This window comes from Miniopterus schreibersii (genome assembly GCF_964146895.1).
Source record: "Miniopterus schreibersii genome assembly, chromosome: X".
NCBI lineage: Eukaryota > Metazoa > Chordata > Mammalia > Chiroptera > Miniopteridae > Miniopterus > Miniopterus schreibersii.
This window is the reverse complement of record NC_138104.1, coordinates 57,569,857-57,596,511: the sequence shown is the minus strand read 5'-3', so window position 1 is coordinate 57,596,511 and position 26,655 is coordinate 57,569,857. Positions and strand designations below refer to the sequence as shown.

The window sequence follows — 26,655 nt, the reverse complement described above, 5'->3', positions numbered from 1 at the left end:
ACCTAGATTTCAGCCCAGTGATACTGATTTCAGATTTCTGGCTTCCAGAACTATGAGAGAATACATTTCTGTTGTTTTAAGTCACTGAGTTTATGGTAATTTTTCACAGCAACCTTAGGACATGAATACAGTGATCTTTCTGAAGTTCAAACCTATCATACACAGAAAAAATTTATTCTCTTTATCTCTTTCAGTCTGTTTGTGTATCTATCTATCTGTATCTATATATAGGACCCCCCCCCCACACACACACACATGCCTGTGAATGCATATATGAGAGAGTCTGGAAGAAAATATACCAAAATGTTACTTCTACATAGTGGGATTATGATTTTTATACTTCTGTGTATTTCAAGCTTTTCCCTCAATAAGCATATATTACTTTTATAATCAGAAAAGACAACATAAGTTATTTTTTAAAAAAACCTTTCAATATCTCCCCAATACCTACAGATTAAAGTACAAACTTCTAATCATTGTACAGGCCCTTGATTATTTGGCCTACGCCTATCTCTCTAGTCTAATTTCCTATTACTTAGCCTCCCTCTTCTCTTCAGCCATGAAAAATTACCTAAAACACAGGTCATTCTGCCTCTGACCCTTTGCACATGGGTCTCTTAGACTTCAACCTCTTGGTTAAGACCCAATTCAAAGGTGTTCTTTCCTGTGAAGTCATTCTTGATCCACTCAAGCAGAGTCACGCTTCCTTTAAGTTACCACTTTACCTCTAATATGCTATTGTTATTTTATTTGCCGACAGTACTGAAATTATTTTTCATTAGCATTTCTCTGCTTATACTGTGATTGCCTTGAGGAGATACACAAATGTATTATAGTACCTTTAAAATAATTTTTCCCCACAACAGATACTAAAAGCCATCACGTGGTACTTAATGTTAAAATGTCCTCATAAATCTTTATGTATTTATATAAAAAGATAGCTAAAGTGATTTTTTAGTGAGGTCATGACTCAGAAAAGTATATATAGTTTAATCCTACATATGTAAAAAAGTATAAACATTTCTGTTTGTCCAGGATAGTACAAACACAGAAAATAGAAATGCAAGAAAGTGGTGATAATTGTAACCATTAGAATGAGTAGAGAAAGAGACTTGTCTCTTTATACTGTTGGGTATTGTTTGATTTTTTTTTTCCCCATGAGCAGGGAAAAAAGTCTTTTTCAGAAAAGATAGATGTAAAATTTTTTTTCATAATAGAGGTGTTATTAATTCTCAAAAAATTTGGGAACCACTGGTCCAGATACACCCAATATGGTAGCCACTAGCTATATGTAACTAAATTTTAGCTAATTAAAATGAAAGAATTGCCTGGCCAGTGTGCTTAGTGGTTAGAGCATCGGTCCTTGCAGGGAAGGGTCTCAGGTTTGATTTCCCCGTCAAGGGCATGTACCTGGATTGCAGGTTCAATCCTGGCCCAGTCAGGGTGTGTGCAGGAGGCAAACCAATCAATGTTTCTCACATTGATGTTTCTCTCTCTCTCTCTTTCCCCGCTTTCCTCTCTCCCTCCCTTCTGCTCTCTAAAAATCAATGGAAAAAATACCCTCGGGTGAGGATTAACAAAAAAAATAGAATTAACAATTCAGTTCCTCAGTTGCACTAAGTCATATTTCAAGCCCTCAATGGTCACATATGGCCAGTAGCTGCTGTACTGAACAGAGGAGGTACAGAACATTGCTATCATTGCAGAAGGCTCTATTGGACAGTGCAGGTCTAGTTCACTGTGTCCCCACATAAGGTGGAGCCAATTGGGATTGGGACACTCTGAAAACCTGAATGTGAGTTAAGTTAATTAGAGGGAATTAACTACATAGAGCTATCAGTTGAGCCTTGTAGCCCTTGATTAACCCACAGGGCTAGGGCTAGTTAGGTGTTGCTGAAAAATAAAGGCGATTACCTGATTGGTGTCCTACAGAATATAGAAATCAATCTGTATCCATGGCAATGATGACACCTTAGGAACAATAGTGGTGTTTGGAAGGCTGGTTTTCCCGGTTACCATGGAAATGAGTACCTGGCTACAATTCTGTGTAATCACAGAGAATAAGGTATCAATCCTTCCTTCCCTCCCCCACCCCTTTTATAACCATACTGATGATTTCAGTTGGGCTTCATGAGCAGACCTGGCAGCAGGAAAACCAACTAGAAACCCGATTAAGTATGGCGTATCAGAGTGCAAGCTTTAATGAGGAAGTGTGAAAAAGAAACATGGCGGGGCCTTTTTTTCAGTAGGAAAAGACTAGATCTACTACACTGAATACAATGACATTGTTACTCTTGCTTCTTGCACACGCGCAGTGCAGGAATCCTCAGAGCACGCCTACGCGCACATTTTCTCCCCTTCTCTCTCTCTCTTTCCATTTCTCCTCTCTCTCCCTTTTCTCCCTCTCCTTTCCCTCTCGCATCATTTGGTCTTCCAGTCTTTCCGTTAGCTCGGTTACGTCTCTCCTTCCGAGCCTCCCTCCCCCTCTCCCCCTTCCTTTTCAGTCTTTAGCGGACGCAACTAGCGCATGCGCAATACGTACAAAGTCTCGCTCTTTGTCCCCATCAGTCTTTCACACGAACCCAAGTCTTTCGCATTCAGCAGCCAATAGGATCTTAGAAATGGCGGAAAACTGATTCCACCTCCGAAGATGAACCTTGATTGGCAGTTCAGAGAACCAATCGAAGATGCCACTTTGTACCCCTGGGGAGGCACCGAGCTCCGTCGTCTCGTTTCCGGCGGTCGCGCGCTCTTTTCTTGGGACGGTAGAGGCCGTGTAGCGTCGCCGTTACTTTGAGGAGAGAACAGTCGGTAGAGGGTGAGTTTGGGGACGACTTAGTTCTCATTTGAGAGGGGAGTAGGGTTTCTCGCGACAATCGGTGAAGGAAGAGGAAGGCTAGGTTTGGAGGGAGGCAGGCCCTTCTTTCCAAGGCCCCTTGAGGCCTTGTCCCCGCCACCCCACGGGCTTCCCAGCCCACCCGCACACAGGGTCCCATCGCACTCAAACCTGACTCCCGCTTCCTCTCTCGTCGCCTTTCTTTGTGCGACGTAGCCTCCAGTCTTAGCCCTGTCAATAAGTTCCCAGGCCCTTGTGCCGCCCTGGGCCTGAGGGTGTGGGGTCTACCATCCCAGAGCAGTGGAGTCGCGGCAGGAGGAGGAGGCGCTTTGTCGGGAGCTCCTCCCCTCGGCCTCGCGAAGCCTACAATTCTGTATGTGCAACTGCGCCCCCCCCCCCCCCCAGCGGAGATGTTTCTTTGTCAAAACTCTTAGCTGGGAGGTTAATCCAGACCCCTCCGCTTTCCTCCTCAGTTTCCTGCATGCCCTTTTTTTTAGTCTTGTTGCCTAGCTACTTGACCCACGTGTAGCATCACTTTTAAAAAATGAAACTTAATTTTATGGATCTTTTTAATCAACTATTTTCCACACGGAGAAACGATTGTCATAAGGTGACACCTTTCTTTGTGTTCTTAACAGAGAAGACCAGGTTAGAGAAGTCTGGGAGGCATGTTGCTGTCTTAAATCTAGGTTGAGGTAGGTGTAGGGTAGTCAAAATATAGGACGCCCCGTTAAATTTGAATTTCACACGGACAACGAATTATTTTTTAGTATACTTTGCATGGGACTTACACAAAAAAATGATTCATTTTTTTAATCATAAATTCAAACTTTACTATGTCGTGTATCTTTATTTTATAAATCTGCTAACTCTAGTCGGGGTACACTGGCTAGATTTATACTGCCTTTGTCCAACTTCCTTGTTATCAAATGAATGGTCCTGAAAAACTCTTAGAAAATAAAAAAGGACCTTACCGTGTCAGTGCCTTTTACAGCTTTCAGGCTGTCCACATCCAGGCGGCCATCTGGGTCTGGTAGATTTTTTTTACCAGATATTCCCCACTGTTTTGCACTTAAAAAGTTGATCCTTATCCGGAAAATTAAGGGGACATTTATTTAGATTTCAGATATGTGTGATATAGTAACATACTTGGTCCTGTGTCTAAACACTTCTGCAATTGTATCTCATTCCCAGTAGCCCCAGTCTTTCTAAACCAGCAATACATATTTTCTCAAGCAAGTCCTTCATCAGGGTTGGTCTTTCAGACAGAAATCCTTGCTACCGATCTTTGTACTTTGTTCTCTTCTCAGAGGCCCCATGGTTAGGGGGCGATGATTTCTGTACATATTTCCAAATTATATTGGTAGTCATTATCAGAAGTACTTAGCTACTCTGTGGGTACTGTGTTAAGTGATTTATACAATATTACTTAGTCTTCACCATTGAATACCTGCTTGGGAAAGAACAAATGGAAAGGAAAGGTTATAAAGATGAACATTATGGAGACATTTATTTTAAAACACAAAGGTTGGGAATTTGGTTATACAAGTGATTTTTTGCTAGAATACAGAAGAGTGGAGGAAGAATGTAATTAATGACATTTGTCTAACTGAATCACTCACCATATGTAGAAATAAGGTTAGTCACTGCCAGCAGAACAAGTGTATGCTATGTTATGTACATGATCTCATTTAGTCCTTAATATAACCAGCCCTGTGAGGTAGGTATTGTTATCCCCATCTTACAGGTGGGGAAATTGAGGCTCAGAAGTTAGGTGACATGTCTAGTAAGTTTGTTGCATTCTGAACTCTGAAACTGAGCTGAGTTTGATTACAAAGCTTGTAGTATAGTTGTATGAGATTCTCCACTCCATGCTCCGTCACACTGTGTGACCTTGGATAGGCATCATTTTTCTTATCCAGAAGAATGATAATTGTAAATACTAAATGAGATAATACAGACTTAGCACAGTGCCTGACATAAAATGGTGGATAAATATCTTGCATTATTACTGTAACTACTAGGCTGCACTTTCTAAAATCAAAAATAACCTCCCTTGAAGTAATCTTAAATGGTTTAGAACATATTAGCACTTTATCCTCAAAGAGGTAGGTCATTTCTACTAAGAAGTTGTAAAATGGCCCCTTTTTAAAAATATGTTTTTATTGATTTCAGAGAGAGAGAGATCAGTGATGAGAGTCATTGATCAGCTGCCTCCTGCACTCCCCCTAGTGGGGATCGGGCCTGCAACCCGGGCATGTGCCCTGACTGGGAATCAAACCTCTATCTCCTGGATCATAGGTTGATGCTCAACCGCTGAGCCACTCCAGCCGGGCTAAAATGGCCTTTTTGAAATGGAATGATGAGGTGTGGGTAAGATGTAAAGATAGTTCTTAATATTTCAGTTTTGAATGGATCTCTAAAGATTTCTATTAACATGTAAATTATAAATTGTGGATTCCTGAATGGGATGCAAAGTACTCAGGCTGAGATCTCAATTAAAGGCTGGAGAAAAAAAGAGGGTCCTTGGATTCTAGCCAGATAAGACCTAGTTGAAGAAATGGCTGTGAAGATCATTCAAGTTTCTGTTATAGGCCACTTTGGGTTCAGGGAAGGGCGGTGGAACTCAAATAGGAAAAGAACTGATTCTAATGAACACCTTACCCTGCCTCCAACTGTTGCTGGGGTAGACTTTAAATTTTGTATGTTTTTATTTCTTTTAAAATCATGATTTCCTTTTTAACAAAAAAATATCTTTATTGATTTCAGAGGGAGGAAGGGAGAGGGAGAGGGAGAGAGAGAAACATCACTGATGAGAGAATTGTCATTGATCCGCTGCCTCCTGCATGCCCCTAACTGGGGATCGAGCCACAACCCAGGCATGTGCCCTGACCGGGAATTGAACCAAGATCTCCTGGATCTTACTTAGGTCGATACTCAACTGCTGATCCATGCCCTGCTGGTCATGATTTCTTTTTTTTAAAAGTTACTCCATTTGCTGTGAAACTGGTATACCTATTCATGGCATTTAAAGTTATTACAACTTTTTGAGAAAACAGTGCTGCACTATGTGGCAAGAGTCACAGATTCAGTTATTCTATTTTTATCCTAAGGAAATTATTAAGCAGAAAGCTACAAGCACTGAGATACTTACTGCAGCGTTATAACAAAATGTTGAGCCCAGCCGGGCATGGCTCAGCAGTTGAGCATCGACCTAGGATCCAGGCGATCGGGGTTCGATTCCCGGTCAGGGCACATGCCTGGGTTGCGGGTTCGATCAATGACTCTCATCATTGATGTTTCTATCTCTCTCCCTCTCTTTTCCCCTCTCTGAAATCAATAAAAATATATTTAAAAAATTTTTGAAAACAACCCAAATGTCTCATAGTAGAGAGTAGTTTAGTAAATCCATATGGGCTTTATGTAGCTGTTAAAAATTATAATTATGTTCATACTATAGAAATGAGGAAAAGCTGAATATACAGTGGTGCATTGAACTGATAATGTATGTTCTGGAAGGTAAAGAAACAAAAAAGGAAATTGTGAGAGAAATATTTACTCAGGACTGTGCCCCAAGATTTAGCTATGGGCATTGTTTATAATTGTGAAAAATTAGAAACAATCCAAGTGTCCAATACAACAATGGCTTGGTTGACAGCTGAACACCATGTCCATGAACAATTAATGTAGAATATTTAGTAACATGAAAACTGTTAGTCATGTGTTGTAAAGTAGAAAAGGCATTATAAAACTATTATAAAATAGTTTTTATCATATCCTATTTAGAGTACCTACAAATATGTAAGTCAGTGACTGGAAGGGTAGACCAGAATGTTAAGTGACTATTTTTTATTTATATATATATATATATATATATATATATATATATATATATATATATACACACACACACATATATATATATATACACACACACATATCTTTATTGATTTGAGAGAGAGAGAGAGAAACATCAATGATGAGAGAGTCATTGATCGGCCGCCTCCTGCATGCCCCCAACGGGATCGAGCCTGCAACCCAGGCATGTGCCCTGACCGGGAATGAAACCTTGATCTCCTGGATCCTAGGCCAACGCTCAACCACTGAGCCATGCCCAGCTGGACAACAGTGACTATTTTTTTAGTGCTGGGTCTTTGGATTTTTTTAAAAAAATATGTCTTTATTGATTGCAGAGAAAGGAAGGGAGAGGGAGAGAGATAAAAACATCAATGATGAGAGTCATTGATCAGCTGCCTCCTGCACACCCCCTACTAATGAAGCCTGCAACCCTGGCATGTGCCCTGACCAGGAATCAAACCTTGATCTCCTGGATCTTAGGTCAATGCTCAACTTCTGAGCCATGCCGGCTGGGCGGGTCTTTGGAGTTTTATCTTATTTTTGTTTTTATTTCTAAGTTTTCCATAACAAAGATATAGTTTGTGATAGGTGCCTTACTGATGAGAAACATAAAGTTGACGAACTGACATAAATGAGAAAATTCATAACTGGGCTTAAATGTTAATTTTCCAGTGAGGTTACCTCACAGCTCTATTTAAAATTGCTATTTTCAACCTTCCATTCCCTATCCACTTTGTCCCCCCTTTTCTTTTCTTTTCTTTTCTTTTCTTTTCTTTTCTTTTCTTTTCTTTTCTTTTCTTTTCTTTTCTTTTCTTTTCTTTTCTTTTCTTTTCTTTTCTTTTCGGTAACACCTCTTATTAACTACTATGTAATTTAATTATTATGTATATTGTTGTTTTTTAAGTTGAGTTCTTTCAGTAGGACTTTAGATTATTATTTTTTTTTAATATATCTTTATTGATTTCGGAGAGAGGAAGGGAGAGGGAGAGAGAGATAGAAACATCAGTGATGAAAGGTTGTCTTTGGTCGGCTGCCTCCTGCATGCCCCCTCCTGGGGATTGAGTCCGCAACCCCGGGCATGTGCCCTGACCGGGAATCGAACCTTGATCTCCTGGATTCTAGGTCGATGCTCAACCACTGAGCCATACCCGGCCGGGCATGTATATTGTTTTATCTCTCACTAGAAGGTAAGGTCCCGGAAGGCAAGAATATTTGCTTCGTTCATTGATGCATCCCAAGCACCTAGAATAGTGCCTAACAAATAGTAGGCATTCAGTGAATATTTATTTGTTGAATGAATTAGTAAGAAAAAATTATCAATGACCTACAAGCAGGACAGTTTTCATTTTTGCCTACCTTCTGTTCCTTGTCTACATTCATGCATTAAAAAAAAAACAAAAAACCCTTTCCCTCTTAGAGCATCAACATTTTTCATGTAAACTATGCCCCTAATTTTGGGTAAGTCATTTTGATTGTTTTGTTACCATAAAGGCCATTGCAGTGAATATTTCATGGTGAGATTTTTAAATTTTAAAGTTATATTCTGAGGATGAATTTCTAGGAATAGAATTCCTGAATTAAAGAATATGAACATCTTTATAGCTCTTGTTGCCTGTTGTCTTATGAAACAACTTTTGGATATAGTATTTCATAATTGCAGTGATGTTCCCAGTTTTGGTGGGATATGATATAAAATATATTAGGAAAGTTTTTATACACATAAAAGTATTCTTTCTGCCAGGCCGGGCTTGTCTCAGTGGTTGAGCATCAACCTAGAATCCAGAAGATCGCGGTTTGATTCCCATCAGATCAGGGCACATGCCCGGGTTGCAGGCTCGATCCCCAGTTAGGGGCGTGCAGGAGGCAGCCGATCAATGACTCTCTCATCATTGATGTTTCTATCTTTCTCTCTCCCCCTCTCCCTTCCTCTCTCTGAAATCAATAAAGATATATATTTTTAAAAGTATTCATTCTTATATGACCATTATCCAAAATAACAGTCATCAAGCCTTTGTCAGATTTTCTTCATCTAAGGAATATAACTGGCACTATTTTAAAGGAATTGTGTAATAACATAATATTCACAAAAAGGTCTTTTTCTACACCTTTCCTTCAGCTAAATTCTGACTAGAGGGTTTTGTGTTTAGGGGAAAGGACATAGAATTGACTTTGCCCTTTTATTTCATTTACTGAATAACTGTCCTTGACTGCCAAAGACTCTTCAGTTTGTTAATTTGATCAGTTAGAAAATTTGCATTTTAAAACCATCAACCATCAATTTCTGGATTGTACCAGGAATTCTCATTTTGTTTTCTTTTAATTTTATTTTGATTTTTAAATGAATTTAACATTTTGTTTGTATATTCATCTTTTTGTATTGGCTGCTGTTACTGCTTTGGTAGCCAATTATCTATTCATTAATCCTCATAGCCACCTTGAGAGAGGTGGGTATTTATTATATACCCTTTATAGCAGCTTAAGAAACCGATGCAGAAGTAATTTACTAAGTAGTACATAATTAGTATTAGGACCATGCTTGAAACTTAAGTATGTCTAACTCCACAGCCCATACTTTTCCTGCTGTTCATTCCATAGTATCTAGTGTAGGCTAGGACTGGGCAACATGCCAGAGAAGAGCAAGTCTTACTAGTTTCTTGTCCTGTGATAACTAGAATCTCTTTCGGTCATTGTGTTTTTAAAATGTGCTTTAATATTATGATAGGGCCAATATTTAAGGGGTAGATTCTTTTGGCAAAGTAGTTTCCTATTATGTATAAAAGTATTGAACTAGAAGATTCCTCAAGTCATTCTAGTGCAAGCTGTTCTTATCTGGTGCTTGTCTAGTTTCTGTGTGCAACGTAACTGCTAGTGTCTGGTTGTTTTTATATTTTTGAATTGTACTCCTTTGCTGTACTTGTTCAAAATAACCAATTGTTTGGATCTGGTAAAAGCCAGGATACCAAAGGTGATTGATGACATAAGTTATCAGGAAGGTGACTGATTACATTCTTAGTACTGAATGTATTTGACAGTCTACATTTTCTTTTTAAGGTACAAAAAATGCAGAGCAATAAAACCTTTAACTTGGAGAAGCAAAATCATGCTCCAAGAAAGCATCATCAGCATCACCACCAGCAGCACCACCAGCAGCAACAGCAGCAGCCACCGCCGCCACCAATACCTGCAAATGGGCAACAAGCCAGCAGCCAAAGTTAGTGCATGCTAAGTAATGGGGTAGAGATAGGTTCCCTCTTGGGAATGTGTTCTTGATTTTTTTAAATTAGTCTTTTGGGATTATAAAGGAATATTTACCTCTTAATACTTCTTAGGATAGAAAAAGGCTGATTCTCTGAAACCAAGGAGCAGACATGTTGTAGAAATAGCAGTTGAATAGAGGTTGCTTTGCTGTGTTGGCACATTTTACTGCTAAACAGATGTCTGTGTTTTACCTCAGAGCTTGGTTTCCTAGAGGTAATCAGATGACTAGCAGGGAACATATAGGACAAGTCTTCAAGACTTAATAGAGAAGTAGTCTCGTACTGAGTATTACACTTTTAGCCTGGGGCCTGTGCCAGCCCATTTTTAATCAGTGAAAAGCCTTTAAAGGTGTGTTCCCATTTGTTCAGCAAACTTGAAAGTCTATTATGTGCCTCTAAGACTAGAACCTAGAAAGGGGGGGTGGGAAGAGAGAGAACTCATGAACATGGACAACAGTGTGGTGATTGCAGAAGGGGGTGGAGGTGCAAGAGGACATAGAGGGGATAAATGATGATGGGGAAAAAAGACTAGAACCTACTTCAACTCTCTTTATTTCCAGAGATTTCTACAAAGAATACTTTTTTCAAACTCATTTACTTTCATTCTATTACTCCCACGCCTGAGAGAATGGGAACTGTTATGAAGATGGATGAGACTGGGAAATGAAGCAGTTACGTTTACATCTAAAAACCTGTCCCTTCTCACAGAGTTCCTTGACTTGCATAATTTTCTCTTTGGCCAATAGCTCCTGTTGTCTTTCTGTAGTCCCCTCAGATCTATGTATACTGCTTTCATATTCTAAGGTGTAATTTAGTGATAAGTGGTTAGTGGATAGATTTCATTGGGAAATGGTATTTGGATTTTCTACAGCAATTAGGTTTCCTAATCTAGCAGTAGTTGTAGCTCTTTGAGAATGACTGTAAATTTCTTGTCTTCTCTCAGATGAAGGCTTGACTATTGACCTGAAGAATTTTAGGAAACCAGGAGAGAAGACCTTCACCCAACGTAGCCGGCTCTTTGTGGGCAATCTTCCTCCTGACATCACTGAGGAGGAAATGAGGAAACTATTTGAGAAATATGGGAAGGCAGGCGAAGTCTTCATTCATAAGGATAAGGGCTTTGGCTTTATTCGCTTGGTAAGCAACTGTAGGTTTATAGAACAAAGGTGGGGAAGCCGGGGAATGATGGATATGGAAAATTAGGCAGTAAATAATTATCAGATGGTCTGTTAAAAGCTTGTAGTCATAGTTGATGGAATAGGACAAAAATGCAGATTTAAAAATTTTTTCCTCATAGGTGTTTTTTTAAAAATATATTTTTATTGATTTTTAGAGAGAGGAAGGGAGAGACATTGATTGCCTGCCTCTTGTATGTCCCCTACTGGGGATCAAGCCCAAAACCTGGGCATGTGCCCTGACTGGGGATCAAAATTTTTATTGATTTTAGAGAGAGAGGGGAGGGAGGGGGAGAGAGAGAGAGAGAAACATCCATACGAGAGTTGCCTTCCACACGCACCCTGACTAGGGATCGAACCTGCAACCTGGGCATGTGCCCTAGTGGGGAATCAGACCGGCGACCTTTTAGTGCACAGGACAATGTTCAACCAACTGAGCCACACCGGTCAGAGCTGTGTCTATTTTTAAAAATTTAATTGTGCTAATATACACATAGCATTAAATTTATTATCTTAATCATTTTTTTAAATATATCTTTATTGATTTCATAGAGAGGAAAGGAGAGGGCGAGAGAGAGAGATAGAAACATCAATGATGAAGGAGTCATTGATTGGCTGCCTCCTGCACGCCCCCAACTGGGGATCGAGCCAGCAACCAGGGCATGTGTCCTGACTGGGAATTGAACCCCGATCGCCTGGATCCTGGGTCAACGCTCAACCGCTGAGCCATGCCCGGCCGGGCCTTAATCATTTTTTAAAAGTATGCTTTTGTTGATTTCAGAGAGGAAGGGAGGGGGGGGTTCGGGAGAGAGAGAGAGAGAAACATCAATGATGAGAGAGTCTTTGATCGGCTGCCTCCTGCATGCCCCTGACTGGGAATCGAACCTTGACCTCCTGATTCATAGGTTGATGCTCAACCACTGAGCCATGCCAATCAGGCCTATCTTAATCATTTTTAAGTGTAGATCTTTTTTAAAAATCTGATTTAATTTAGGAAACGTGTTAAGTGTATGGGGGAACCTTTCGAGGCATTATCTATCTCCGTAAATGAGGAACATGATATAGTCAACTAGTTTTCCTTCCAGATGTACCACTCACTCAAGACTATATAGGCAAGTCATTTTCTCTGGGGCTCAGATTCCTCTTTAGTAATATGAAGGGGGTCCCATCAAGGTATGTGGTTCTAAAGAGGCCTCTTGGAGGGCATAAGTGATTCTGGTTAACTTGTTTGTAGCTAGCTAAAATTTAAATTTTCTAGCTACTATAATATAAGGGTAGGTTTTAGGCTTGTCGTTGTTTAGATGATTTGTTACCTGTTGGGAGAATAACCTGTGATACTGATGACCATGTAAGTGTTACTAACTTTTAGGACTTTCAGTTGGTTTATTGCAAGGTCATCAGAGTAGTTAGGCTAACCAAAGATTTACCTGAAACTCACAATTCCATTCTTTCAGTTTAATCTATGTTTCTTTGTATGCTGTTGCCAAGCTTTTTTTTTTTTTTTGAGACTTTTTGTATTGAGCTATCCTAGTTTAGACTTTTTTTTTTGTTCAAAATATTACAGATATCCCTTTTTCTCCCCAGTGACCCATTCCACCCCTCATCCCACACCCCCTTCCCTACTTTAGACTCTTGATCTCTTGATAGCTGTGTAGTTGGTCTGTCAAACTGAGTTATTCTAACTTCTCTCTGCTTCCTAGGAAACACGGACCCTAGCAGAGATTGCTAAAGTGGAACTGGACAACATGCCACTCCGTGGAAAGCAGCTGCGTGTGCGCTTTGCCTGCCATAGTGCATCCCTTACGGTCCGAAACCTTCCTCAGTATGTGTCCAACGAACTGCTGGAGGAAGCTTTTTCTGTCTTCGGCCAGGTGGAGAGGGCCGTAGTCATTGTGGATGATCGAGGAAGGCCCTCAGGAAAAGGCATTGTTGAATTCTCAGGGAAGCCAGCTGCTCGGAAAGCTCTGGACAGATGCAGTGAAGGCTCCTTCCTGCTAACCACGTGAGTGAGGGGTCATTTTCAGAAACAGACCTTAGATTGATACTTCCTTTTGTGGTCTGGGGAGTTAGCCTTTAGAAACCCTGTTCCTCGTGTTCATTTAAAGACTATTGATACTATTTCAGCTTTCTAGTAGGGTTTTTAATGTAATCTTAACACAAGTAGAGTGAGGATTAAGAAATAACCTTTAATAGCCCTGGCTGGGTAGCTCAGTTGGAGCATCATCCCATACACCAAAAGTTTGTGGCACTTACAGGAGGCAGTCGATGAATGATTCTCTCTCACATCCATGTTTCTCTCTCCTCCTTCCTTTCTCTCTAAAATCAATAAAAACATATCCTTGGGTGAGGATTAAATAAATACTTTTTTAGTCCTTCAGTGGGTTGTCATTTAATCAATGTTAAATCTCCCCTTTGAAGTTTTATAACTCTGAAAAGTTGTTTTGTGCATGCAACATCTTAGTATTTACCCCAAGTTATCTGTAGTTCTGTAGATAACATGTTTAGGTTGCACTTAAGTACTGTATCTACTTAGGCTGTATTCAGAGATCTGAAGCCTGACTTGATCCTATCAACCCCAGATTCCACATAATGCCATTAAAAAGGAATTGGTTACTTGGGACTGGGTATAAAACTCCTTCAGAAGTTTAATTGTCTAATCCTGACCCCTAAAACTAGTTCATTGTGTCCATGGCAGGTGTAGAAAGGAAGCCTAGTGTAGGGTATAATTTGATCTTTCTTTTTCCCAGATTTCCTCGGCCTGTGACTGTGGAACCCATGGACCAGTTAGATGATGAAGAGGGACTTCCAGAGAAGCTGGTTATAAAGAACCAGCAATTTCACAAGTATGTTGTCCTGACAGATTCCTGTTAGGTGTTTGCCTGTTCTTAAGGAAGCTTGTAAAGGAATGTGTAAAAGAGGCAGGTCTTTGCTATATATGTTCACTAGCAGCCATTATCTTGGCCCTCAGGAGGAATGCATTGCTTAGTTGGAATCTTGGACAGAGTTTTAGTAACCTAGGAACCTTGTCTTTAGGGAGCGGGAACAGCCACCTAGATTTGCACAGCCTGGCTCCTTTGAGTATGAGTATGCCATGCGCTGGAAGGCACTCATTGAGATGGAGAAACAGCAGCAGGACCAAGTGGACCGCAACATCAAGGAAGCTCGTGAGAAACTGGAGATGGAGATGGAGGCTGCTCGCCATGAGCACCAGGTCATGCTAATGAGGCAGGGTGAGTATAGACCTATAAGTCTTAAAACTAGAAGAACAACAAAATAAGTTTTTCTGGAGTTTCTTTGTATCAATCAGTAGAGAAAGGCCTAAACCTCTACTTTTAGTCTCTGAAATATTTTGTTGATCTTGGTAGGCAAATGAGCTTGGAGATGTGGCAGAGAATACTGGATTCTGTGGAGAAGGAAATAATAGGTTTGGCTTTATTTTTGGAATCTGGATACCTCGGATGGCCACTCAGGGATTATATATCCCCTTTGCTTTCTGGATCTTTAATTATGGAAAATTATTGGGCCCATATGAGGAGAATGAAGAATACTCTCAATCAGTCTGTTGTTTTTCTAGATTTGATGAGGCGTCAAGAAGAACTTCGGAGGATGGAAGAGCTGCACAACCAAGAAGTGCAAAAACGAAAGCAACTGGAGCTCAGGTAACTCTTCTCAACCCTTTTTCTCTCAACCACTCTAGAAGGTAATGTCTCACTCCTGCTTTCCTACTACTGTGCTACCTCTTGCATTTGTAAATATGTTGACAAACATTTCCTGGTGGTTTCTGAAGTTCTCCCTTTGGGTGGGAGGTGTTTCAGCTGCCAGTGGTTCTGGGAATTACCCAGGGCTACCCTAAAGAGAAAACAGCTGAGTGCTGGTCTCATGAGGTGCCTTTGGGAGAGAACTTTTTTCCCCTGAGGGGCACAACTAGAGTGCTTTAGGGTTGGGCACATTTAACATTTGAGTTTCCTGGAGAGCTATGATAGTTTTCAGTAGGCTCTTGATCCCCTTGACTGAGTCTCCCCTATTAAGGCAATCTGCTCAAGTTCTGGAATGCCTCTACTTAAATACCTTGGTGACTCTAGACAGGAGGAAGAGCGCAGGCGCCGTGAGGAAGAGATGCGGCGACAGCAGGAAGAAATGATGCGGCGACAGCAAGAAGGATTCAAGGGGACCTTCCCTGATGCGGTATATCTCCTTTGTGCCCATGATGTACCAGGCCAGTCGTGATATGACAAATCCACCATGAATTGTCTGCCCACTAGGACTATACAACACACCAGGTTATGATCAATTTTTCCATTCTGTGAAACTCCTTTTAGAAATAATTCATAGGAAGGAAAGGTAAGGTTTGAAGGAGAGCTCTTTTTGCCCCACAGGCCATTTAGGATGAAAAGCTGGGGCCAGTATATGCCATTTAGACTCAGTGACTACAGGATGAGATACATCCAGTTCCATAGCAGCCTTTGCTGTGCTAGAAGTTGTACAGGTTGGAGCTATAGAAGAAATCTACTATCCCCTTTCCTTTCACCTCACTTGTACCTAATAGGAGATTCTGGCTTGTGTCCTAGTAGCTCTGATCTTGAATTCACTGTACAACTAGTGAGGAGCTGTTGTTAGTGTTCCTCAGCTTGGTTTCAGTGTACTTGGGATGTGTTACCACTCTATACTTTCCTTAGTGTGTGGTCTTCAGTGGATTGTGGTAGAATGCAGTGCTGTCTTAGACTGTCTTTAGTGTCTTTTTGTTTTTCAGAGAGAGCAGGAGATACGGATGGGCCAGATGGCTATGGGAGGTAAGGACTCAAGAGATTAATGACTCTGATTTCCTTTTTTGTCTCATCTCTGGTGAACTATGTAGCTTATCTTACCTAGTCCAGATTTAAGGGGTCCACATTTCTGGGAGCATTGTTTTTGGGGGGTGGGGATGGGGTAACATGTCTTAGCCCAAAGGTCTTGTTGAATTGTTTCCTTTACACAGAAAGACACTGATATCTGTCTCCTGTACTGATCACACTACTCTGCTTTAGGTGCTATGGGCATAAACAACAGAGGTGCCATGCCCCCTGCTCCTGTGCCTGCTGGTACCCCAGCTCCTCCAGGACCTGCCACTATGATGCCAGATGGAACCTTGGGATTGGTAATAACTATGGGGCCTTAACAGTAACTCTGAATAGTGATAGGAGAAAGGACTTTGCCTCTATAGCCCTTGGGCCTGCCACGGTTTTGCTACAGATAACAGTGTTTAGAACCACTGTTATCCAGTGTAACCTCAAGATCTTTATTTCTGAATCTTGAGCAAACCCAGTCTTAAAAATACACTTTATGTAGGACTAAGAAGATGGCTCTGATGGGCCAGTCTAGTCTGACCGACTGACTAGTTAGTTGCTATCCTAGGTGAACAGGTTCTTTTTTGGCAAGAGCGCAATGAAGGCTACGCATTATCACACAAAATAGATGTGAATACAAAAGGCTTTATGGTTCATGCAATTCTGAGGTTATTTTAGTTCTCATGAAAAAATGTTAAAACTGGATAGGCTTTCAAGTTGCATGAAGAGTGATGGCCTATTCTTGTCCATGTGCCTAATTCAGCAAAAAGGACATAGGTAGAACTTCACCATCTTAGGCATTTAGTGTGTAATATTGCTTAGCCATTAAGGATAGGGATAAAAAAGTAAAGGTGGTATGGTTGAGTGGGTCCATAATTCAGGCAACCTTCCTTTCAGGGACATGTATCTACTAGAGTTTTATCTGCTAGTTTTAAACATGCTTAGGCACCCAGAGCCTTGAAAAATTGGGTGGAAATGGCCTCCAAGGGAGGGACTGCAGATGGGTGGGAAGTTTAGGATAGGTTATATTGTAATGTTGCTCTCTTTCTCTCTTTAAGACTCCACCAACTACCGAACGCTTTGGCCAAGCTGCTACAATGGAAGGAATAGGGGCAATTGGTGGAACCCCTCCTGCATTCAACCGTGCAGCTCCTGGAGCTGAATTTGCTCCAAACAAACGTCGCCGATACTAATAAAATTGCAGTGTCTAGTTTCCCAAAACCCTTAAGAGAAGGACCCTTTTTGGACTAGCCAGAATTCTACCCTGGAAAAGTGTTAAGGTTTCCTCCTAATAGTTAGGTCTTCCCTGCCTGTACTACTCTAGGGAGTATGCTGGAAACAGAGGGCAAGGGAGGGGCGATATTTAACAAATAATTTCTGTGTGGTATATTGTTTAATCATGTCTGTGTGGTGCATTCCTGAAGTCTCGTGATTATTGAAGGCCTAGGGGTGGGGGACAATGGCAAAGTGGATGCAGTTAGAGCCCCCATTAATCTTGATCATTCCATTCTGTTTATCCTGTTCTATTTGTGTTCTCATTCTTAAATTCCCCAACCCCAGAGACACTGCCACATGTACCACAAAAACCAGACACATCCTCCAATGACCTTAGCCCCATAACTTCATTCACTCCCAGGTGGGAATTTAGGCAAATGTCCGCAGAGGTCGCAGATAACATACATACGGTTCTGTTGTATCCCATATATTATCCCTTCATGTCCTAAGCAAGACATTTTTCTCTTAGAGATTTTCATTTTAGTGTATCTTTTTAAAAATCTTGTGTTATCTTGCCTACATCCTTTTCTTGGGTAAGGACAACCCAGGAATCGCCCTTTGGTGTCTGATGTTGCTGTTCACAGCTTTTCTTGATAGGCCTAGCACAGTCTTGGGAACAGGGTTGCTGTATGCTGGTTGTCAAACAGTAGCTCTTAGCCTTGCCTATCTTAGGTAGTTATGCTGTGCTTTTTTTTAAAAAAAAAAAAATTGGTGTACCAAGTTTGATTTGTCCCTGATACCTTTGGAGTTTTTCTGAAAAAATGGAGCAGTAATGCAGCATCAACTTATTAAAATACATTTTAATCCTTTTCATTTTCTGTGCTATTTTTGAAGGGGAAGGGAGGGAGGGGAGTTTCCCTGTCTCAGAAAATGAGCAGTAGATTTTATAAAGTATTTATCCATTTAGGCCAGGGCTGGGGAACACGGGCCATATACTGCCCGCAAAATCATTTGGCCTGGCCCTGCCAAGGAACTGCAGGCAGGACTTGAAATTCAGTAAATCTAGGAGCTTTTTTCATAGCTAATTTTTAAAATACGGTTTTTTAATTGATTTTTAGAGAGGGGGAGAGGGATAGAGAGACATTGATGAGAGTCATTGATTGGCTGCCTCCTGCATGCCCCCTGCATGGGGTGGAGCCTACAACCCAGGCATGTTCCCTGACCGGGAATTGAACCAGGATCACCTGGATCATAGGTCATTGCTCAACCGCTGAGCTACACCAGCCAGTCCATAGCTAATTTTTAAGCTGATAATTTTATGTGCCCTGACAATGGTGTTACAAGTATCCAAGTGGCCCTTGGCATAAAAAGTTCCCCACCCCTGATCTAAGCAAATATGGCAGGGGTTGGGTACATACTATGGCAGAAATGGCTGACAAAGATCGGTGTTATTAAGGGTACACAGAGGTAATAAGGCTGGGAGGAAAGCTGCTTTGAAAAAATGGGCTGAGGGATTGGGGTACCCTCATTGAGCTGGGAGGGGTCTCAAAATTGGTGTTTGTTTCTGAGCAGCTGCTGGTATGTTGCTCAGAATCGACATGGTAAATCTAAAACAATCTGTCAGCAGTTATTAGCTGACCTCACCCAAGTTCCAAGCCCTACTCTGCCTGATCCTTTTCTTGAGCCTCAGAGCTAAAATGCTCCTGAGCTCTTTCCTATTGGCTGGAAAGACCAATTGAAGTTCCCTTGCCCATGTTAGGAGGTGTACGCCTCCTGAACTAAAGATAGATACAGCTGGCCCTTCCAGGCAGCTAAAAGCTTCCAGACTAAGAGGTGTTCCCCATTCGGCAGCCAGACTCCTTGAAATACCCTTTTAGTAATTCTACCAACGCTTCCATGTCTCTACTCTGCCATAACAAAGGCTGTGGGCAGCACTTTGACCCCAATACCAACCTTCCTGGTGAGTAATCCTGGTCTTGGGGGGGGGCTCTGTGGATCCTGGGGAGTAGTCATCTGTCTGCAGTCTGTTAAAGGAGTAGAAAAATTTAGTGTACCTGCCCTAGTTTAACCACTCTGGGTGGTCTTCAACCTTTACTGATTTTTTTTTTTTTTAAATATTATATGGAAACACCACAGTGTATAGGGGAAGAGGTTAGAAGTGACATTTGGTATAGTTTCCTTTCTTGATCCTTCTACTGGTATCCACAGATTCCTGTTGCCATCACCCTGGGATTCCAATCTTCCATGATGCACTTAAGGTGAGGTATAAGTGAGGGGGGATAGCAGGAGTATTTCCCAAAGGAAATACACCCAGGAATCTAAGCTGAGCTGGGTCTTGTTATCAGGGTTGGTCCTGCTGCCGGAAACGAACTGTAGATTTCTCTGAGTTCTTAAACATCAAGGTAAATTCTTTACTTAGATTCTTCCCCTAATAGAATGATTCTATCTCTAATCCTTCTTTCCTTATCTGTATTAGGGCTGTACTGTGGGACCACACTGTGCTGAGAAGCTCCCTGAAGCCCCTCAACCTGAAGGCCCTGGCACAAGCAGTTCACTTCAGGAGCAAAAACTGACTATGATTCCAAAGTCAGCAGAGACTTTGCGTCGGGAGAGGCCCAAGTAAAGAGGAGGAGGTCCCAGGGTTTTTGCTACATTCATGGAGCTCCCTAGGAGTGACTAATGGGTCATTGCTGTTTGGGAGCTAGGGCATAGAGATGTGAGGAGGGCCAGATGTCAAGGCTTGGTATATATTTTGTGCCATAGGTAAACTCTGTCCAGAAATAATGTTGCTTGCTGTAAGGTGGTATGGTGTGAGAGGCTAGGTATTTCGACTTAACAGGGCAGATAGCCCCTCATGAATACATATTTAGTTAAAGTAGTTTTACATCAAGAAAGGGATGTAGTAGTATTGGCAGCCAGGAGGCTGCAGATAAGTAAGTTAACTTTGTGGAAATAGTATGAACAACAGAAGAAAGTCATATTAGGTCCACAATTAATTAGAGGAAGAGGAAACGGTGCAATTCTACAGAGAAATATGAGATTCAGAGCAATTGAGTAGCTGGGCAAGAGAAGTCCTGGGGATTTCCCCAGGGTCAGGGATTTGGGATGTCCACAAAGAAGAAAATTGGCAATGGGGTTGCTACCCAACTTCTTCAACCCTGGCCCCACTTTCACCAGACATCTTTGACTCTATTAGCACTGGTGGGAGTGTCGGAGCTGTTGATCATGGTTAATGAGTCAGGACTAAATTACCCCACCCTTACCCTGTAGGTCGGAGTTGCCTCCAAAGTTGCTTCCACTAAATATATCCCAAGCTCTGGAAATGGCATTGGAAAAGAAGGAATTAGACCAGGAATCTGGAGCAGGTAAGTGAGTCCTTAGTAGGACAGGCCTCACAGACTGGAATTTAGTGAAATTGGCAATTGGGTGGATGGAATGGGTAAGTTCCTGACTCTGTTTCCCTTGCCCAGGACTTGACAGTAGTCTGATCCGGACTGGTTCCAGCTGCCAGAACCCAGGATGTGATGCTGTGAGTTTATGGGTGCTCAAGCATGTGGCTGAGGGGTACTATACCTAAGAGATGGCTGGGTACAGATAGGAAGTTGCATGGGGTACACTTTAGAATGACCTGATTCTTTTCCTATTCTCCTTGATCTGGCTTAGGTTTATCAAGGCCCTGAGAGTGATGCTACTCCATGTACCTACCACCCAGGAGCACCTCGATTCCATGAGGGGTGAGGGAGGATACTGGGTGGGCTGTGAGAGGTTTCTCCCAATGTTGATCATAATATGGGAGTGGGGGGCTTGTGGGAGTAGAAAGGGATTCAGTTGAATTATCTTCCTACCTCAGGATGAAGTCTTGGAGCTGCTGTGGCATCCAGACCCTGGATTTTGGGGCCTTCCTGGCACAGCCAGGATGCCGAGTTGGTAGACATGACTGGGGAAAGCAGGTAAGCTCCAACTTTTCTGAATTCTTGATTAGAATCCAATTCCAGAAATAATTTTTCCTCCCCATACCTCATAGCAAGCTCTCTGTCTCCCCTTTGTATGGACCAAATAAGATTCTGCTCCTTATCCCACAACAGTCCAGAAGCTTTGTAATATAAGGTAGTGTTAATCTTTCTGAGACTTTGTCTCTTCTCTACACAAACCATGAGAGCTCCTCTTGGGTTAAGAATTCATTTTTACCACTCACATTTCACATTTCTTTAGCTACCAGCATCTTGCCGTCACGATTGGCACCAGACAGATTCCTTAGTAGTGGTGACTGTGTATGGCCAGATTCCACTTCCCGCATTCAACTGGGTGAAGGCCAGTCAAACTGAGGTAAGGAATGTCTGGTGCTGGGTGGGAGGCTAGTGAGCTGGGTGGTATTACAATCTGACAGGCAGAGTTGCTCTTTGTAGTTAACATGTAGGCTCCATAGTCCCCTGAGAGGAAGGTAGAGCTATTAGGTCAGGGTTATCTGACTGACCTGTGGATGTATGGATCACACCTCTGGCCTGGTTCTATGTCATAATGACCTGTTCTGACCTTCTGGATTGTTACTACCCTTGTAATTCTTTTCTCTCAGCTTCATGTCCACATTGTCTTTGATGGTAACCGTGTGTTCCAAGCACAGATGAAGCTCTGGGGGGTAAGTGAAGATAAGGGAGCACAGGAGGGGGGCTGATGGCGTGAAAAGAAGGGCCAAGCTGCAATGAATAGAGGGTGTCTTGAGGGAAGGAGTTGTAGTGGGGAAAAGTGGAGGTTTTCTCTTCATTTGCTTTTATATTCTCTCCTCCCTCCCTCTTTTTCTTCCTCTCTTCCCCCCTCCCTCTTTCTTTCTTCTTTCTCTCTCTCCCTTACTATGTTGTCTTATTCCTCCATCTTTTCCCCACCTTACATTTGATTTTTCTCCCTGTCACTTATCCCCACCCCTTCCTGGCCCCAATCCCTTTGATTTCATTTTCTCTTTTTCCTGTGTTCCTGTATCTTTCCCTCTTTCTCAGGTCATAAACGTGGAGCAGAGCTCTGTCTCCTTGATGCCATCTCGGGTTGAAATCTCCCTGGTGAAAGCTGACCCAGGATCCTGGGCCCAGCTGGAGCACCCTGATGCACTAGCTGAGAAGGCTAAGGCAGGGCTTGGGTTAGAAATGGATGAGGAAGAATCTGAGGATTCAGATGATCTGAGCTGGACAGAGGAGGAGGACGAGGAGGAAGCGATGGGGGAATAGTGACACCAAACAGTCAAGTATCTAGACAGGACCTCAAGGACTCGCTTAGGATCTCAGAGACCAGGATATGGTTGGCCATGTGGTATTGAGCAGCAGGAGGCTGAAGGAGGGGAGAACAAAAGTATCCAAATCATGCTGTTTTTTCTCTTAAATAAATCTTATATTCTACAGTTTCACATAGTGTCGTTCTCTCACCTCACTAAGATTGTATTCATTCCCCCAACTTCTGTGTGTGTTTGACGCACATGTGTGAAAACAAGCACATGCACATTCAATCTATTCTTTACAACCACCAGTATTTACTGAGTACTTACTATATGCCCAGTTATGTGTTAGGTGGTTTAGAGATATTTGAGAAACAGAAGACTTATTCATTCCTCTCAAGAAAATTACAGTCTGGCTGACAAGTCATGGCTAATCTACATGAAATAATATTATTAGGTAGTTAAACTGAGTACTAAATTGTGTAGGACAGTTTTAAGAGCTGTGGGAATTGAGGGAATGGAGAGATTAATGTGGACTGTAGTAGAAAGGGAAGGCTCAATAGAAGAGGTAATTTTTAAAAAAGCTGTATTGAGGTACAATTCACATACCACACAACACCCATTTAAGTATAAAATACAGTGTTTTTTCTAGTATACTCAGACTTGTACAGCCACTATCAATTTTAGAACATTTTCATCACTTCAAAAGAAACCCTGTCTGTACCCATTAGCAGTTACTCCCAATTTCCCTTCAAACTCATAGCCCTAGGCAACCATTAATCTTTCTGCCTCCATGGAATGGAATAAAAAAATATGCGGTCTTTTGTGACAGACTTCTTTTACTTGGCATATTTTCAAAGTTCATCCATATGTAACATGTATCAGTACTTCATTCCTTTTTATGAACAAATAATATTCTACTGTGTGATATACCACATTTTGTTTATTTATTCATCAGTTGAGGAACATTTATTTCCCCCTCCACTTTTTGGCTATGAGTAATGCTGCTATGAACATTCATGTATAGGCTTTTATGTGGACATATGTTTTCATTTCTCTTGGATATATACCTAGGAGCGTAATTTCTGGGTCGAATGGTAACTTTAACCTTTTGAGCAACTGCCAGACTATTTCCAAAGAGGCTGCACCATTTTATATTCCCATCAGCTATGTAAGAGGGTTCCAGTTTCTCCACATCTTCAATAACAATTATTTGTCTTATTTTATTATAGCCATCCTAGTGGGTGTGAAGTGGAATCTCACTGTGGTTTTAATTTGCATTTCCCTGATGGCTAATGATGTTGAGTATTTTTCTTGTGCTTAGTGGTAATTTTTGTCTCTTATTTAGAAAAATGCCCATTCATATCCTTTGCCCATTTGCTAATTGGGTCATTTGTCTTTTTATTGAGTTGTAAGAGTTTTTAAATATAGGGTGTTCCAAAAAATGTATACACACACTTTGAATAATTATAAAGGCAGTGTTTATTAAAGTATGTTTCATTTTCAAAATTGAGCTATCAGCTGTTAAAGTGTGTATACATTTTTTGGGGACACTGTATATTTTGGAGACAAGTCTCCTGTCAGATATTTCTCCTATTGTGTATGTTGTCATTCCACTTCCTTAGTGGTATCCTTTGGTACACAAAAGTTCTTTTGTTTTTTTTAAATATATCTTTATTGATTTCAGAGAGAGGAAGGGAGATGGAGAGAGAGAGACAGAAACATCAATGATGAGAGAGTCATCATTGATCGGCTGCCTCCTGCATGGCCCCAACTGGGGACCGAGCTCGCAAACCTGGTGTATGCCCTGACTGGGAATCGAACCACGATCGCCTGGATCCTAGGTCGATGCTCAGCTACTGAGCCATGCCCAGCCAGGCTATACTAAAGTTTTAAATTTTTGTTAAGTCCAGTTTATCTATTTTTCCTTTGGTTTCTTATGCTTTTGATATCATATCCAAGAAACCATTGCCTAATCCAAGGTCATGAAGATTTGCTCCTATGTTTTCTTATAAGAGTTTTAGTTTTAGCTCTTACATTTAGGTCTTCAACCCATCTTGAGTTAATTTTTGTATGTGTTATGAGGTAAGGGGTCCAATTTTACGTTTATGCATATAGATATCCAGTTGTCCCAGCACCATTTTTTGGAAAAGAATCTTCTGTCCCCATTGAATTGCCTTGGCACCCTAGTTGAAAATCAATTGACCATAAGTGTGAGAGTTAAGAAATACATTCTGAATGGAAATTTGAAGAATGAGAAATTTGGATGGATATAGAAGAGAGGGAGAGCCAGAGTGGGGCAAGAAGATGTTTTGTTTTACTTTTCATGTTTTAATTTTAATTCCAAAAGTAATACATTGCCACTGTAGAAAAACTCAGTGCAGAAGTATGCAGAGTAAAAAGTAAATGCTCCTCTTCAGATGTTCCCCAAGCTTAGTCCCTTTGCTGTTTGTAACCACTGCTAACATATAAGAAGGCATGTTTAAGGGAGGGGACAAAAAAGTTAAATGAAGCCCTGCCTACATGGCTCAGCGGTTGAGCACTGACCTGTCATCCAGGAGATCGAGGTTCAATTCCCGGTCAGGGCACATGCCCGGGTTGTGGGCTCGATCCCCAGTGAGGGGCGTGCAGGAGGCATCTGATCAGTGACTTCTCTCATCATTGATATTTCTGTCTCTCTCTCCCTCTTCCTTCCTCTCTCTGAAATCAATAAAGACCTATTTAAAAAAAAGTTAAATGGAGTGTGGTTAGATTGGGAGGAGCCTAAAATTCTAGATCAAGGATTTTTAACATGATTTAAAAGAGCGTTAAAAAGGCATTATAGGCTTTTTCTTTTCTTTTCTTTTTATTTATATATATATATATTTTATTGATTTCAGAGAGAGGAGAGGAGAGGGAGAGAGAGAGAGAGAAACATCAATGATGAGAAGAGTCACTGATTAGCTGCCTCGTGCATGCCCTCTACTGGGGATTGAACCCACAACCCAGGCATGTGCCCTGACCGGGAATTGAACCGTGGCCTCCTGGTTCATAGGTTGACACTCAACCACTGAGCCACGCCGGCTAGCCTAGGCTTTTTCTTTTTAAATGTAGTTTCTTAATCAGAGGATACTCTCTTTTAAGTATCCCTTGAGTCAAATTTACTTCCTCAACAGCATGGCCAAGAATCAGAAATTCAGACTCCAAGAAACATCAAACTAAGAAGCTTACCAAACTTCAGATGATCTCAAGTTCTTTTCATAGCAACCTCCCTTCTCAGTTCAGATCCAAGAAACATAGGGTCTCATTGGGAGCTAGGAGTAAGATAGGGGTGGGAGAACGGACATGGGCAACAAAGGTAAAGGATCACAGCATATGTGGCTGAGAATTTGGAGACTGAGGCAAAATTGGGGGATATTAGGGAATGAGCTTTGGAATACCTTACAGATCAGAGGTAAAGGGGGTTCCTGGACCGCCAGGATATTCAACAGTTCTCTGCTCTCATTCTCTGGATTTGAAGTGCAAATAAAATTTCCCTCTCAAACTGAACCCTTCAGATCTTTTCTAACCCTGGCAGCAGTTCACTTTTAATGTCATTTTTCCATGGGTGAGTTAACATCCAGAGGGGCTTTGGTGGACATTAAAAAATATGTAGAAGTGAAAATGCCTATTAAAGAACACATCAAGTGCACTAATCTTAAATGTACAAATTTTTTTCTATCTTCTTATCAAAATCAGGGGACCAGCAACTACCCAGAAATCCTGGAGAGGATGGAGGTGAGGAATCAGAAAGTTCAAGTAACCCTTGTTGTACAGAAACTTGATATATAAAACTTCAAATTTACAGCATTAATAAAGTTGTGTACTAGCTCATTTTACATAGCCCAAAGCCTAAAATGTAAGAAATTTTCAGGCAGGTATATAACATTAATAATAACAACAACAATAACCATAGCTACCATTTCTGATACAAACTAACTTGCCAGACACTGTGCTAAGTACTTTGCATGCATTATCTAATTTAATCCACCACTTCCTACCACGAAATAAATAAATAAATATATATATATATATATATATATATATATATATATATTTGTTCATATTAACACAAATCCTCTCTCTATCTTATTTTACACTTCTCATTTCTTCCTACTGTGCTTTGTATCCTAACCCCTCACACCTTCCCAGAAACCTTATACCATTAATATCCTTTCTTTTTCTTGTTTATTCAATCTTTCCCTCTTGTTGGATATTTTCATTGGCATTTAAATATGCTCAAGTCTCTCCAATCTTACAAAAACAATTTCCC

General features: G+C 41.2%; 2 protein-coding genes across 4 annotated transcripts; both read left to right on the top strand.

Moving 5' to 3' along the window:
* Positions 1-2,699: 2,699 nt before the first annotated feature.
* NONO (non-POU domain containing octamer binding) lies at positions 2,700-18,033 on the top strand. Of its 2 annotated transcripts, none has more exons than XM_081125511.1 (11): positions 2,700-2,818; positions 9,746-9,905; positions 10,895-11,088; positions 12,827-13,128; positions 13,874-13,969; positions 14,160-14,356; positions 14,701-14,785; positions 15,209-15,311; positions 15,877-15,916; positions 16,151-16,260; positions 17,008-18,033. In XM_081125511.1, exons 2-11 carry the CDS (start codon positions 9,755-9,757, stop codon positions 17,140-17,142), a joined length of 1,413 nt encoding a protein of 470 aa, XP_080981637.1. In that variant the 5' UTR covers positions 2,700-2,818; positions 9,746-9,754; the 3' UTR covers positions 17,143-18,033. The 2 variants fall into 2 exon arrangements, with proteins under 2 accessions (XP_080981637.1, XP_080981636.1); XM_081125510.1 differs by having other exon boundaries at positions 15,859-15,916.
* A 921-nt stretch (positions 18,034-18,954) lies between these two features.
* On the top strand, positions 18,955-22,556 carry ITGB1BP2 (integrin subunit beta 1 binding protein 2). Of its 2 annotated transcripts, XM_081125514.1 has the most exons (11): positions 18,955-19,124; positions 19,373-19,422; positions 19,510-19,566; positions 19,641-19,783; positions 20,435-20,529; positions 20,635-20,693; positions 20,828-20,898; positions 21,015-21,114; positions 21,377-21,490; positions 21,738-21,800; positions 22,156-22,556. In XM_081125514.1, the coding sequence occupies exons 1-11, from the start codon at positions 19,061-19,063 to the stop codon at positions 22,378-22,380; spliced, it is 1,041 nt and encodes a 346-aa protein (XP_080981640.1). In that variant the 5' UTR covers positions 18,955-19,060; the 3' UTR covers positions 22,381-22,556. The 2 variants fall into 2 exon arrangements, with proteins under 2 accessions (XP_080981640.1, XP_080981641.1); XM_081125515.1 differs by lacking the exon at positions 19,510-19,566 and having other exon boundaries at positions 18,988-19,124.
* The last annotated feature ends 4,099 nt before the right edge of the window (positions 22,557-26,655 follow it).

Excerpts from the sequence above, each read along its gene's own strand:
- NONO (XM_081125510.1), top strand. The coding sequence starts at position 9,755 with ATGCAGAGCAATAAAACCTTTAACTTGGAGAAGCAAAATCATGCTCCA. Across the intron at positions 11,089-12,826 it reads GCTTTGGCTTTATTCGCTTG|GAAACACGGACCCTAGCAGA; the intron begins GTAAGCAACTGT and ends TCTGCTTCCTAG. Across the intron at positions 13,970-14,159 it reads AAGAACCAGCAATTTCACAA|GGAGCGGGAACAGCCACCTA; the intron begins GTATGTTGTCCT and ends CCTTGTCTTTAG.
- ITGB1BP2 (XM_081125514.1), top strand. The coding sequence starts at position 19,061 with ATGTCTCTACTCTGCCATAACAAAGGCTGTGGGCAGCACTTTGACCCC. Across the intron at positions 19,125-19,372 it reads CCCCAATACCAACCTTCCTG|ATTCCTGTTGCCATCACCCT; the intron begins GTGAGTAATCCT and ends TGGTATCCACAG. Across the intron at positions 21,491-21,737 it reads TGAAGGCCAGTCAAACTGAG|CTTCATGTCCACATTGTCTT; the intron begins GTAAGGAATGTC and ends CTTTTCTCTCAG.